Below are 12,927 nucleotides of genomic sequence, written 5' to 3'. Positions count from 1 at the left end.
AAACATTAAGGTCTTCTATTATTGTTGTATTATGTATTGTATTGTGTTGTATTATTATTACATTGTCATTTTGTAGTTCATGTACTTTTTCCTTTTTGAACTTGAATGCTGTGGCATTTGGAGTGTATAGGTTTAATATTTATTTTCGTTATGCTATGTAGTTCCAACTCTGTCTCTGTTTATATTGTGAAATTTTATTTCTGTTTTGTCAGGTAGCATGATTGCAACTCCTGCTTTTTATCACCTGATGCACTGTAAAGTTTTTCCAGCCTCATAATGATTTTTAAAAGTATTTCTTATAGTCAACAATTATGAATGAGGTTTTGTTTTCTTGCTCTTTTAATCGGATTATTTAATCCATTTACATTAGAAATTCTTAGTTAAATTTGTGTTTCCTCCTTTTGCATTCTAATTTTTTTTTTTACTTGGGAAGGGTTTTTTGTTCCCCTTCTTCTTTTAAGTCAGGATGACTTTGCTTAATCTGCTTTGATGCAACTTTATTCTCACAGACTTTCTTCTCCTTCTTCCCCCTTCCCTTATACTACTTTCTTCTAAGTTTTCAAACCTTTACGTAGTCTTGGAATTTTAATCTATTGGTTTTTCTTTTGGTCTGCACCTTTTTCTAAGAAGCACTTCTTTACCTTACTCTCTTCATTCAATTTCTTTCCTTTTCTATATTGTGAATTATTTTTTGATTCATAGTTAATACATTAATTTATTATTTCTCTAATCTCTGTGTACCTCTGAAGTACCAAGTTTGAACTCCCCAACCAGTTGTAACCATTTTCTCCATTATTACCTTAGTAGATCTTTCCCCATCATCCCTTTTTTTTTCTGTTGTCTTACTCTTAGAAATATCAATTCGTGAAGGAAATGGTGAGTATAGAATCATTGCCCAATGGAAGAAATTACTATGTGTCCCACAGCATGTTGTTTAATTCTGCCCCCGCCTTCCTGTTTGCCCCATAATCTCTCCTCTCTATGCCCTCCAAATCTTTTATGTACTGGTTGCTCCAGAAGCTCTGATTTCCTTTCTTCTATGGTAGGATGTTGTTCATGGAGATAGAACTTCCTCTGAGGAAAAGATCTCACTCTGCAGCCTAAACTCATTCTAAAATTATCCCTCATTACAGACATATACTGCTTCGTCTGTGGCAGCGCTCTTCAGTGGGATACCCTCCCCACATTGGGATGAGATCTCCCATTGTATTTGCCCTATTTGCCACTGCCCTCCCTTTTGCCATCTCTCACTTTGTCCTCTATTCCTTCTTACTCATTAGAGACCACAGGAGTTACCTTCTCTTTATTGTTGACATATGGACTTGATTATGGTATGTCACACATTCCTCTAATCTACTTCTCCTCTTCCCATGTATTCATCTTTCCATTCTGTGATTTAGTTCCACAAAATACATTAATTCACTTAAGGGGTTTAGTCCTTGATCTAGATCTTTTATGCCTTTGTCTTTTCTCCGGTTTCTTTTAAGTTTTACCTTCATCTTTATCCTCTTGTGTACTCTATAAAAAAATTATTTAAATGTCCTGTTGTTTTTTTTTAAGCCCTATATGTCAGTCTTTTTCTTTACTTTCCTTTTCTTGGTTGTTATGTTTATTTACCTTGTATTAAGAGTATTTCCAAATGGGATCATCTGCTGCCATCAGGTTTCTCTCCCCCTTCCAGCCTCCTTTTCCCCCACCCCCTCCAGTAGTTCACATGCCTCTTTTTTTAATTGAATATTGATGTTTTTTTTCATTGATTAGGCTCCAGTTTGCAGGATTTATACTTTTGTGTCATATTTTGAACTCTTTTGTGCCTTAGAATACATTATTCCTTCACTTCTGGGGTTTCTTGTGGATGTAAAATATAGTGTTGTCTTTTTTGAATTTCCTTTATATTTGAAAGTCTTTTTCCTGGCCACTTGCAGAATTTGTTGTGATTGGAAGTGTTAAATTTTTCCTACTGTACGTCTTAGCATTTGAACCTTAGGCATTCTATGAACTCTTTTGTTTTCTGTGCTTTGTTTTCTGTATTCAGATAATCAGGACAGTTTCCTGCATGATCGTGTTCAGCTTTTCAATTTGTTGTGTTATTCTGAGATATCTGTGATCTTTAATTATCTCTAGGCATTCTGTCTTTAAGAAAAATGATTTAAAGATGCCCTAGAAAAAGTAAAAATCATTATACAAAACAAGAGTACAATATACAAGAAATAAAACTGGTACAGGAGTGCATAGTAGCTTCTTTTTATGTTGAATATAGTAAAAAATACATAGTATATTTCTGTAAACATCTCTAAAATTTTATGATTAGGGAGAAGAGTTTTATAGAGTACTACAACTTAAAATAACAATATGAAATCTATATTTACTGGAAGTATTTCTATCACAAAGAGATCCTTTTTTTTTAAGAAGATTTACTTCCTGAATTTATTTAAGTACCATATTTCCCTGGTATATTTAAAATGTTTGATTTAAAACAGTTCACTTATACACATTTAAGAAGCTATATATAACTGGCATACATGTACATAATATATGTTATATACATATATATATATTGTTTAAAGCTGTATAATTCTAAAATTTAAATAATTGTTCTATATCTTTGTCAGACTTCATAAAACAGATATTAAGTTTAGAATTGATTGTTTCAGTTCTTGAGTGGTATGTGACCAGCTGAGGTTTCAGTATGTAAGTAATCTTAGGTCGTCTTTTTTTTTTTTTAGGTGGTAACTCTGCAGACTTCTCTACTTAAATTGGATCCTCCTGACCATGTCCGTTTGGCGATTCTGGATTTTGTGTCTTCTTTAGGGAGAATTTTTATTCCACAAGCTATACAGGTAATACTGTACAGCTCTATTGTTTCTGTGTTATTAAACCTTAAATTTCCTGTCTCTTGAAGGAATGATGCCTATAGAATAGATAGTAGTTTTTGACTTTGTTTTACTAATATCTCATGGATTTATTGAAAATGTTGGAGAAACTAAAAATATTTTCTTTTTAATTTTCTTGTTTTTAAAAAATTAACAAGCATTTGTTTTCTCTTTCTCCTACTCCCTACAACTCCAAGCAAAAAAGAAAAAGAAAGCTCTTATAATAAATAAGTAGTCAGACAAAGCAGATTCTCTCATTGACCAAGTCCAAAAATGTATTTCTCCTTCAGCATTTTGATTCCATCACCTCTTTGGCACAAAGTGGATAACATGCTTCATCTTCAGTTCTCTAGAATTGTCATTGCATCAGTCATTGTTCTTAAGTCATATTTTTAAAGGAGATATTAAAACTTAAGTCAAATCAGCAAGAATTTAGTAAGAGCTTAATGTATGCCAAACACTGTGCTAAATGAAAGGGATACAAAGAAAGGCCTGATAAAATAGGTCTGAGAATCTTTTACACAGAGGTAACAATTTTATCCATCCATGGGAGCTAATGAGATCACCAAATGACATAGCGTAGAGGGAGAAGAGAACCTAGGACAGAGTCCTGGGGACACACCCATGGTGAGCAGGCATAACCTGAAAGATCAGCAAAGGAGGCTGAGAAGGGGCAGGCAGGTAGGAAGAGAGAACCAGGAAACGGCAATGTCATGAAAATTGGGAAGAGCAAAGGAAGATTGACCTTGTCAGAATCTGAAGAAAAGTACAAAAGGAAGAGGATTAAGAAAAAGCTGGTGATTTTTTCAATTAAGAAACCAGTGGTACCTTTAGAAAGAGCAGTTTCAGTTGAATGAGGTCACAAGCCAGATTGCTTAATTAAGAAGAGAGTGAATTGGAAATACCAATTTATAGAAGAACTTTACACGACTAACCACAAAAGTGATGAGAGGTATAGCATGATCTCAAGTGAGAGATTTTTGAAGATAGGGGAGACATAGGCTTGTTACTAGTAATGATAATTATAAGTATAGCTAGCATTTTAATGGCATTTTAACGTTTGCAAAGCAGTTTTAAAAATATCTTATTTGATCCTCACAACAAATCTGGGAAGTAGGTGCTACTATTCTCATTTCACAGGTGAGAAAACTGAGGCAGACAGAAGTTAAGTGATTTTCCCAGAGTTACATAGACCATAAGTGTTTGGGGCTGGTTTTGAACTCAGATCTGACTCCAGGTCCAGTGATCTATCCAGTGCACCACCACTAGCTACGTCCTATTTGTAGGTAGTAGGGATGTAATCAGGGAGAGACTGAAGATTGTTGAGAAAGTGGGATTGATAGTAGGGGCAGGTGGCTGGAGAAGAGGGAATGGGAATCCCTTTGTAGAGGGGTTTGCCTTGGCAAGAAGGGCCACCTCTTCATGTCATATATAGGTGAAGGATGAGATGTGGCACAAGGCATGTGAGTGATATGAGATGAGGGAAGGAAAGGAGAGAGAGTCCTCAGTGAATGGCCTGAATGATTTTAGTCAAATATGGGGGGTGGGGTGTAGGGGAAGCCACATGAAGTTTGAGAAAGGATGAGAAGACTTGAAAAAGACATTGTAGTTAGTGGATTAGTCAATTACTTAGGGAGGCATATATACAAGGATTGCCTTACACCAGTGAGGTCCCAGTTGTAGTTCATGTAACATTAAATTGTAGTGGACCCAATCAGCAAGGTTTTATGAATTTTTTTCAAATATTATTCAACAGAGAGTAAGCAGGAGCAAAGGCAGCAGATTATGAGAATAATGTAAGGCTAAGGTTCAGCATGGCAGGATGAGCAGTAGGCTAAGAGACCAAGGGAGTCAAGAAAAGTGGATACTGTAAAGTTGAATTAGTTCATCAAAGGGTCAGGATGGGGTAGGGAAGAGTGTTCAGCCAGTGCAATGGTGATAGCCTAGGAAAGCAGTAAAGGATTAACAGTTATTTTCTTAGTGCAGAATGTATCTAAAGGAATGAATGATTTAACAGTGTCCACTGACTTAACTTCCAGGATGCTAGCACATTTTGGGCTTTTGGATAATTAAATGTATTTTTGTATGTAAGTCACCTTATTGGAATAGAGAAATTTTTTAAATTTTAATATATAATTTATTCTTCAGTTTTCAACATTTACTTCCACAAGAATTTGAATTCCAAATTTTCTCCCCATCTCTCCTCACTCCCCCCCAGGAAACATGCACCCCATCCATCTCTTCCTTCAGTCTGTCCTTCCATCACACCCCCTTCTTCTATCCCCCTCCCCTCTATTTTCTTGTAGGGCAAAATAGATTCCTATACCCCATTGCCTGTACATGTTATTTCCCAATTGCATGCAGAAACAATTTTTAACATTCATTTTTAAAGCTTTGAGTTCCATATTCTTTCCCTCCCTCCCTCCCCACCCACCCTCATTGAGAAAGCAAGCCATTTGATATAGGTCATACATATGGAGCCATGCAGAACACTTCCATATAAGTTATGTTTCAGAAGACTAACAACATTTTCCTCTGTCCTGCCCTGCCTTCCATTTATTCCATTCTCTCCCTTGATCTGTCCCCACACAGTAGTGTTTGCTTCTGATTATCTCTTTCCCCAGTTTGCTGTCCCTTCTATTGTCTTCCTTCTCCTATCCTCTTTCCCCCTGCCTTCCTGCAGGGTAAAATAGATTTCCATATCCAACTGAGTGTGTGTTATTCCCTCCTTAAGCCAAATCCCATGAGGTAAGGCTCACTTATTTCCTTTCATCTCCCCCCTCTTCCCCTCCATTGTAAAAGCGCTTTCTTGCCTCTTATTATGTGAGATGGTTTGCTGCATTCTACTTCTCCCTTTCTCTTACTCCTAGTACATTCTACTCAACAGTAAATTTTATATTTTAGGTATTCTTCCTTCATATTCAGCTCACCCTGTGCCCTCTATGTGTGTGTGTATATATATACATATATGTGTGTATGTGTATGTGTATGCATATATACATACACATATATACATAAACACTCACATACCTATATATACCTACACATATATAATAGACACATACATACCCATACATACCTACATATATATGTGTATGTGTGTGTGTATATAACACATATACATATATATGTGTATGTATGTATAGGGGTGTGTGTGTATATATGTATGTGTGTGTGTATCTGTGTGTATCTGCGTGTATCTGCGTGTATCTGTATTCCCTCTAACTACCCTAATACTGAAAAAGGTCTCATGAAATACAAATATCATCTTTCCATGTAGAAATGTAAATAGTTCAACTTCAATGATTTCCTTACGGCTTTTCTTTCCTGTTTACTTTTTCATGTTTCTCTATTTCATTGAAATTCCCTTTTTTTCCCCTGAAGTATTATATTCAGTTTTGCTGGGTAGGTGATTTTTGGTTTCAGTCCTAGCTCCTTTGACCTCTAGAATCCCATATTCCAAGCCCTCTGATCCCTTAGTGTAGAAACTGCTAAATCCTGTGTTATCCTGATTGTATTTCCACAATACTTGAATTGTTTCTTTCTGGCTGCTTGTAATATTTTCTTCTTAACCTGGGAATTCTGGAATTTGGCTACAATATTTCTGGGAGTTTTCCTTTTGGGGTCTTTTTCAGGAGGTGATCAGTGAATTCTTTCCATTTCTATTTTACTGGTTCTAGAATATCAGGACAGTTTTCCCTGATAATTTCTTGGAAGATGGTGTCTAGGCTTTTTTTGATCATGGTTTTCAGGTAGACCAATAAGTTTTAAATTATTTCTCCAGGATCTGTTTTCCAGGTCAGTTGTTTTTCTAATGAGGTGTTTCACATTGTTTTCTAGTTTTTTCATTCTTTTGGTTTTGTTCATAATTTCTCAATTTCTCATGAAGTCATTAGCTTCCATCTGCTTCATTCTAGTTTTTAAAGAACTATTTTCTTCAGTTAGCTTTTGGACCTCCTTTTCCATCTGGCCCATTCAAATTTTTAAAACATTCTTCTCCTCATTGGCTTTTTGGACTTCTTTTGCCATTTGGGTTAGTCTATTTTTAAAGGTGTTATTCAACATTTTTGGGGGTCTCCTTTAGCAAACTGTTGACTTGTTTTTTCATGATTTTCTTGCATCGCTCTCATTTCTATTCCCAATTTTTCCTTCACCTCTCTTAGTTGACTTTCAAAATCCTTTTTGAGCTCTCCCATGGCCTAAGACCATTTCATATTTTTTTTGGAGGCTTTGGATGTGGGATGCTCAGCCTTGCTGTCTTCCTCCACTTTGGTCTTCCTCTGGTTGTACACTTTGATTTTCCTCCTCAGAAAGGATGGAAGGAAATATCTTTTCACCAAGAAAGTAACCTTTTGTAGTCTTATTTTTTTTCCCTTTTGGACATTTTCCCAGCCAATTACTTAACTTTTGATCCCTTTGTCAAGTGGAGGTTGTACCACCCCAGTCTTGAGAGGTTTTGTGCAGCTGTTCTCTGAGATATCTCTGGAGACCTGAAAGTTCTCAGTTCCTCCAAAGTGGCATAATCAAGGGAGAGGTTTTTACTCCTGTCTTGGCCTGCACTCTGGTCTGTGAGCAACCACAAGCACTCTTTTCTCACCTGGATCTATGAGTAGCTGTTTACAGCTGCCACCAGCTCCACCATGTCAGTGCTTCTTCGTGACCCAGATTAGATGCTTGATTCTCCCACCTTCTATAGGCTGAGAGCTCCAGAAGTGGCCACTGCTGCTGATACAGTGGCTGCTGGGGCCAGACCACGCTTCCCTCTCACCCAAGTGAAAGAGCTTTCTTTCTTACTGACCTTTGAAGCTATCTTTGGCAACCCTCACAAGGGCCTTGCTAGGTGCTAGGTAATGTCTCCTACAAGAGGCCTTTTCAGATTTTCCTGGTTATTACTTTTCTCTTTCTTTCGAAATTACTTTGAAAATTTACATATTTCTGTCCATGTTGTAGGGCAGCTAGGTGGCACAGTGGACAGAGCACCAGACCTGGAATTGGGATACCCGAGTTCAGTTCAGCCCCAGAAACTTACCAGCTGTGTGACCCTGGGCAAGTCATTTAACCTGGTTTGCCTTCATTTCCTTATCTGTAAAGTGAAAACCCCTGCCAAAATCTTCCAAGAAAACCCCAAAATTGGGTCATGAAGAGTTGGACACAACCGAAAAATGACTCAAGGACAAGAAGTCCATATTGTATCTTCCTAGTTGAATGTAATCCCCTTGTAGGCAGGATCTATTTCATTTCTGTCTCTATCCCTGGAACCCGGCACAGGGCCTTACATGGAGCAGGTGCTTATGGTGCTCATCAAGGCTGAAATGTCCTCTGAGCTGCTTCTCCTTGTCTGCTTTGTGGTATACAAGCAGGTACCCAACAAACACAGGAGGGCCTGCCATGATCAGCCCGTCTTCTTCCTTTACTCTGCTACTTGTGAATCTCGCATTTGAAAATGTTGCAGTTTACTATGGTCCTTCATGTCTTTTGAAAATAAAAATAATAAGGCATAATCCATTGTTAATCTTACATTAACTGAGGTCTTTTTTTTCTGTCTGTTTAAATAGCTCTTCTCTTCTTGCAGGAAAGAGTTTTACCTAGTTTGCCTTCTATTTTTACCTTGCTACTGACTGATAAGAATTGGCTGATAGAGCAGCATACCTTGGAGGCATTTACAGACTTTGCAGAGGTAAGTATAAGACTGATCTCATTGGATGAATTCACTAATATTTTTTATTAAACCAATAAATAACTATTGTATTGTATGAGAACTTTCTGTCTTCTGTAACCAGTGGGTTGTGTATGAACCTTAGCAGCACCAGTTTCTAGTCCTTCATTAGAATATAGCATTAATTAGACCAAACTCATTAGTTATGTCTGTTCACTTCCTGAGATCAATAGTGTTCTATTGCCACAGACTGAAAATCATCTTGCACATAAACACATTTGACTATGAAGGCTACTAGAGGTGTGAGTATGAGGAGCCAATAGCAACTTCATCCCTTTAAGAAGAAAAACAATTTAAAGAGCACATTTTGAGGGGGCAGAGCCAAGAGATTTGAGTAAAGGGAGCATTTTTTCCAAGCTCTCTTTACACTCCCCTCTGAACCACTTTAAATAGCATGTCAAATCGAATTCTAAGAAATGTAATGAATAGGTCAGAGTGAGCCATTTTTCCAACCCAGTACAGCTTAGAAGGACAGACAGAGAGGTCTGCAGCACTGAGGTGTGGACTGACCAGACGCAGCAGCAGCAGCAGCCATCCTGAGAGGCCTCAGGGTCCAGAGATGGTGAGGGGACTGAACACGTCTTCAGAAAATGGGCACAAGATGGGGTTACATTCGGCAACTTCCATTAACTATTGTCCAATTCTGGGCTGCATGACTTCCTTATGGATAATGGGGATTATACTGCTTACCCCACTCAATGAGTGGGGAAGGGGTGGAGGACAGGCAAGAAGTTGGAACTGAAAGTAATCTTTTTTAAGCACAGTATAAATGTCAACTATTATTATGTGTTTAAAAAGAGTCAGTAATGTTGATGAGTGAAATTATTTTATCTTGAAATAGATTGCCTTTCAAATGGAAACACTGAAAGCTCTATTATTCTCTTTCAAATTTTGCCAGGCTTTCAGTCCATCTATTATTCATTTAATGCAGGGATGTTGTTGTTCAGTCATTTCAGTTCTGTCCAACTCTTCAGGACCCCATTTGAGGCTTTCTTGACAAAGATTCTGGACTGGTTTGCCATTTCCTTCTCCAGCTTATTTTACAGATGAGGAAATTGAGGCAAACAGGGTTAAGTGATTTGCCCAGGGTTCCATAGCTAGTAAGTGTCTGAATTTGAACTCAGTCTTCCTGATTGCAAGCCCAGCACTCTATCTCCTATACCACTTCGCTGCCCAGTGCAGGAATAGAGAGCCTGGATTCTATACAGCCACTCAAATACATTAAAGGCCACATGCAAGTAAACAGCAGCTTAATTGATGAGATGCCATTTAGTTGAAAGGTTGTGCAATATAAAATTATTCAGTATATGCATCAAATAATACATTTATTTCACCAAAGAGAGGTAAAAAGTAACAGAAGAAATTCCTTGAAAGCAAGTGTGTTACCTTAATTAATGTCTGTCTTTGTAAACCTTATAGCATCGACATTTGCACACAAGAAAAACTTAATAAGTGCTATTTGAATGAATGAAGAGAAATTAAAGAGTGAAAAAGACATTTGCTCAGTAAGCATTTTTTAGTTGCTTTCTGTGTATCAGGGGCCTTGCTAGGTGCTAGGAACACAAAGGCAGCAGTTTCTGATGTCAGACAGCTTATGTAAAGTTACACACAATGTATAAATAAAAAGGGGAAGACATTTACAGGAAAGGGGTTACTGCACCGTTGCAAGACCTTTTCAGACAAAGTGCCCCCCCCTCTTCAAAATTGTATCATTAAAACATTGTTTATAACCAAAGCCACCACAATATTACAGACCCTTTCTGTGACATTATTTGGACAATGACGCAGTAGTGTCTCGTGTGTCAGTCTGCTTATTTTGTTTGTGGTATTTTTTTAAAGAATTAAATGACCCCTGCAACATAATTTCTGGTGGTTTGTATTTCTCAGTTGATGCTGTGAGGCAGACATTCCTATATAAGAGGACAGCACTGTAATTCATTAGAGATGTGACTTGAACCCAGGGCTTCCCGACTCCCTTTTTATCTATTGCTCCACTCTGTGTTCTTATGATTGGTTGTAATACAGTGAAAAAGAGTACTGATAACTTGTTTAAAATATTTATCAACAGGGAACAAACCATGAAGATACAGTTCCACAGTGTCTTAATTCTGAAGAAACTAAGAACAAGGTTATATGCTTTCTAGAGAAGGTATTTTATTTATAGAGCCAAACTAGCCCTATTTTGTGTTCACTTTTACATAAACTTTATGTGGAATATTATAAATATAATAGCTTAAAGGTTTCTTTTTAAATTTATTTTGTATAATGCATGCCTGCTTATCACTTTATTTGTATTCTATTTTATAGGATAATATAAAAAAAACAAAAACCTTGAGTTATTTTTCTTTGAAATCCCCAAATATTATTAGACTCTTCCGTGTTCTAGATTGCTTCTTGTATTTTTTCATTTTCTTATGTTGATAATAATTTTATGTTTTCCTAAAGATAGCTCATCCATAATCTCTCTCCAGTGTCATTTGTGCTTTCTTTCAACAAGGCATGGCAGCTCATTGAATGTGGGGGATGAGAGACAGGAAGCAGTTAAGGATGACCCTACGGTTACAAAATTGGGTGCCTGCTAGGATGGGCTTCAATTATCACCAATCAGTCAACTCATCCCTGTGTATCCACCCCTAATCTGTACTGAATTCTCTCCATTCTTGCATTTCCAGTTGCCTGCTGGAGCACTCCATCTATATTTCTCATAAATATTTTACATGGAACTCCTTAGTTTACTCATTAAAATCTCCCCTCCTGCACATTTCTCTCCTTTATCCCAGTTTATAATCATAATTATATGTCATGATCTATATCTCTTCTCTCTCCCTCACTCCCATGTCCAGTCCACTGCCAGGCTTTCTCAATTCTGCTTCCAAAATGTGTCTTTTCTATCTTTCCACTTTTTTTTACTTTCATAACCACAATCTTGGTTCAGGTCTTACTGCCTCCTGCCCAAGCTATTGAAATATCCTTATAATCAGTCTCTCCTCTGCAAATTTCTCCTCTTTCCAGTCAATTCTCCACTCACCTTTCAATATAGTCTTCCTAAGGCAAAGGTCTGATCAAAAAATTGCTCTTGCTCAGAAAAGTCCCGTGTCTCACTTTCTAGGCTTATTTCATACTCTCCTTCATACACTCAGCATTGAAGATGGTGTTTCTCATTGACAGAAGCCATCCCTTTTCATTTTCCTAGGCTCAGGTCAGTTTAGGGAAGTACTATTTTCTCAGTGAAGCTTTCCTTGATGTCTGCCATGTTTTCCCCCATGCAGCTGTTAATCTTCTTTTCCTTCTATAGTTATATTTCCTTGTAATATTTTTCTATGGAGAAATTTATTTCTCCTTAGGAAGATGTAAGCCCCTTCAAGTCAAGGTTAGTTTCATTTTTGTCTGTGTATCTTCTATGCCTATCAGTGTCTTGTACATAATAGACATTAAGTAAATTATTTATTGAATTGAATAATTAGAGACCAGTTAGAATTTGAAGCTAAGTGCAGTGAAAAAATGGATTTCATGTAGTTTGTACTTTTCTGATTGAAGACATTATTCTTAAGTTGTGTAATACCATAATGTATATAAGCATGAAAGTAGAGTGCATGTGAGAAAATAATCCTTTTTATTTGTCCTAAATGTAACTTATGCCTAGTTTTTTTTCTTTTCTAATACTATCATGTCTGCTTCTCCCCCCCAAGAATGTGTTATATAAAATGCATTTAATAGTCTACACACATTTTCTTAATGCAGCTTCAGAAGAAATTATTGAAAATTATTTGATCTGGATTTCTGAAATATCAGATGTTCTCATTTCTCTTGACAATCTGTTAACATCCATGATATGCTCAAAACCACCCCTATCTCTTCTGTATTCTTCTTGGTCCAAATATGCGTAATTGTTTTTTCATTCTTATAATTTTTTACCAATCTAAATTCAGCTCAGGCTTTAATCTTCCTGATACTATTTTTACCCATCCACCACCTTTCTTTTGTATACACCTTCATTACATATGCCCCTTCTTTTGTACATGAAGTTTTCATTTCAGCTCATTAGTGACTTTTCTGTAGATGCTTCCTTTTCTTCCTCTCCAGCATTCTTTATAGCTGAGTTCTCAAAATTTCAGTCTTGAGACATTCACAGTTCTTCTGAACTTATAGCCATCTGTTTTCCTAAAAGTTAAAAAACGTTGAAACTCAGTGCTAGGAAGGACTGGACCGCAAAGTCATCCAGTCCAGCCTTGTCTAATGTCTATTGCTCTAACAAATGATTGTCCTGCCAATGCTTAAAGACCTTAAGTGATGGGCAATGTGACTCCCTTAGGAGGCAACCCAGCCCATTCTATTTCT

General features: G+C 37.0%; 1 protein-coding gene across 3 annotated transcripts in view; it reads left to right on the top strand.

Moving 5' to 3' along the window:
* The window catches only part of FIRRM (FIGNL1 interacting regulator of recombination and mitosis), a 76,743-nt gene that overhangs the window by 59,874 nt on the left and 3,942 nt on the right, over positions 1–12,927 (top strand). For all 3 annotated transcript variants that reach the window (XM_072648681.1, XM_072648683.1, XM_072648682.1), the window contains 3 exons: positions 2,727–2,840; positions 8,446–8,550; positions 10,658–10,738. In XM_072648681.1, the coding sequence (XP_072504782.1) occupies positions 2,727–2,840; positions 8,446–8,550; positions 10,658–10,738 (300 nt within the window). The remainder of the gene's footprint in view (positions 1–2,726; positions 2,841–8,445; positions 8,551–10,657; positions 10,739–12,927) is intronic.

This window comes from Notamacropus eugenii, chromosome 2, assembly GCF_028372415.1.
Source record: "Notamacropus eugenii isolate mMacEug1 chromosome 2, mMacEug1.pri_v2, whole genome shotgun sequence".
Taxonomy (NCBI): Eukaryota; Metazoa; Chordata; class Mammalia; order Diprotodontia; family Macropodidae; genus Notamacropus; species Notamacropus eugenii.
Note: the sequence above shows the minus strand (reverse complement) of the source record. Positions and strands in the feature narration are given on the sequence as shown.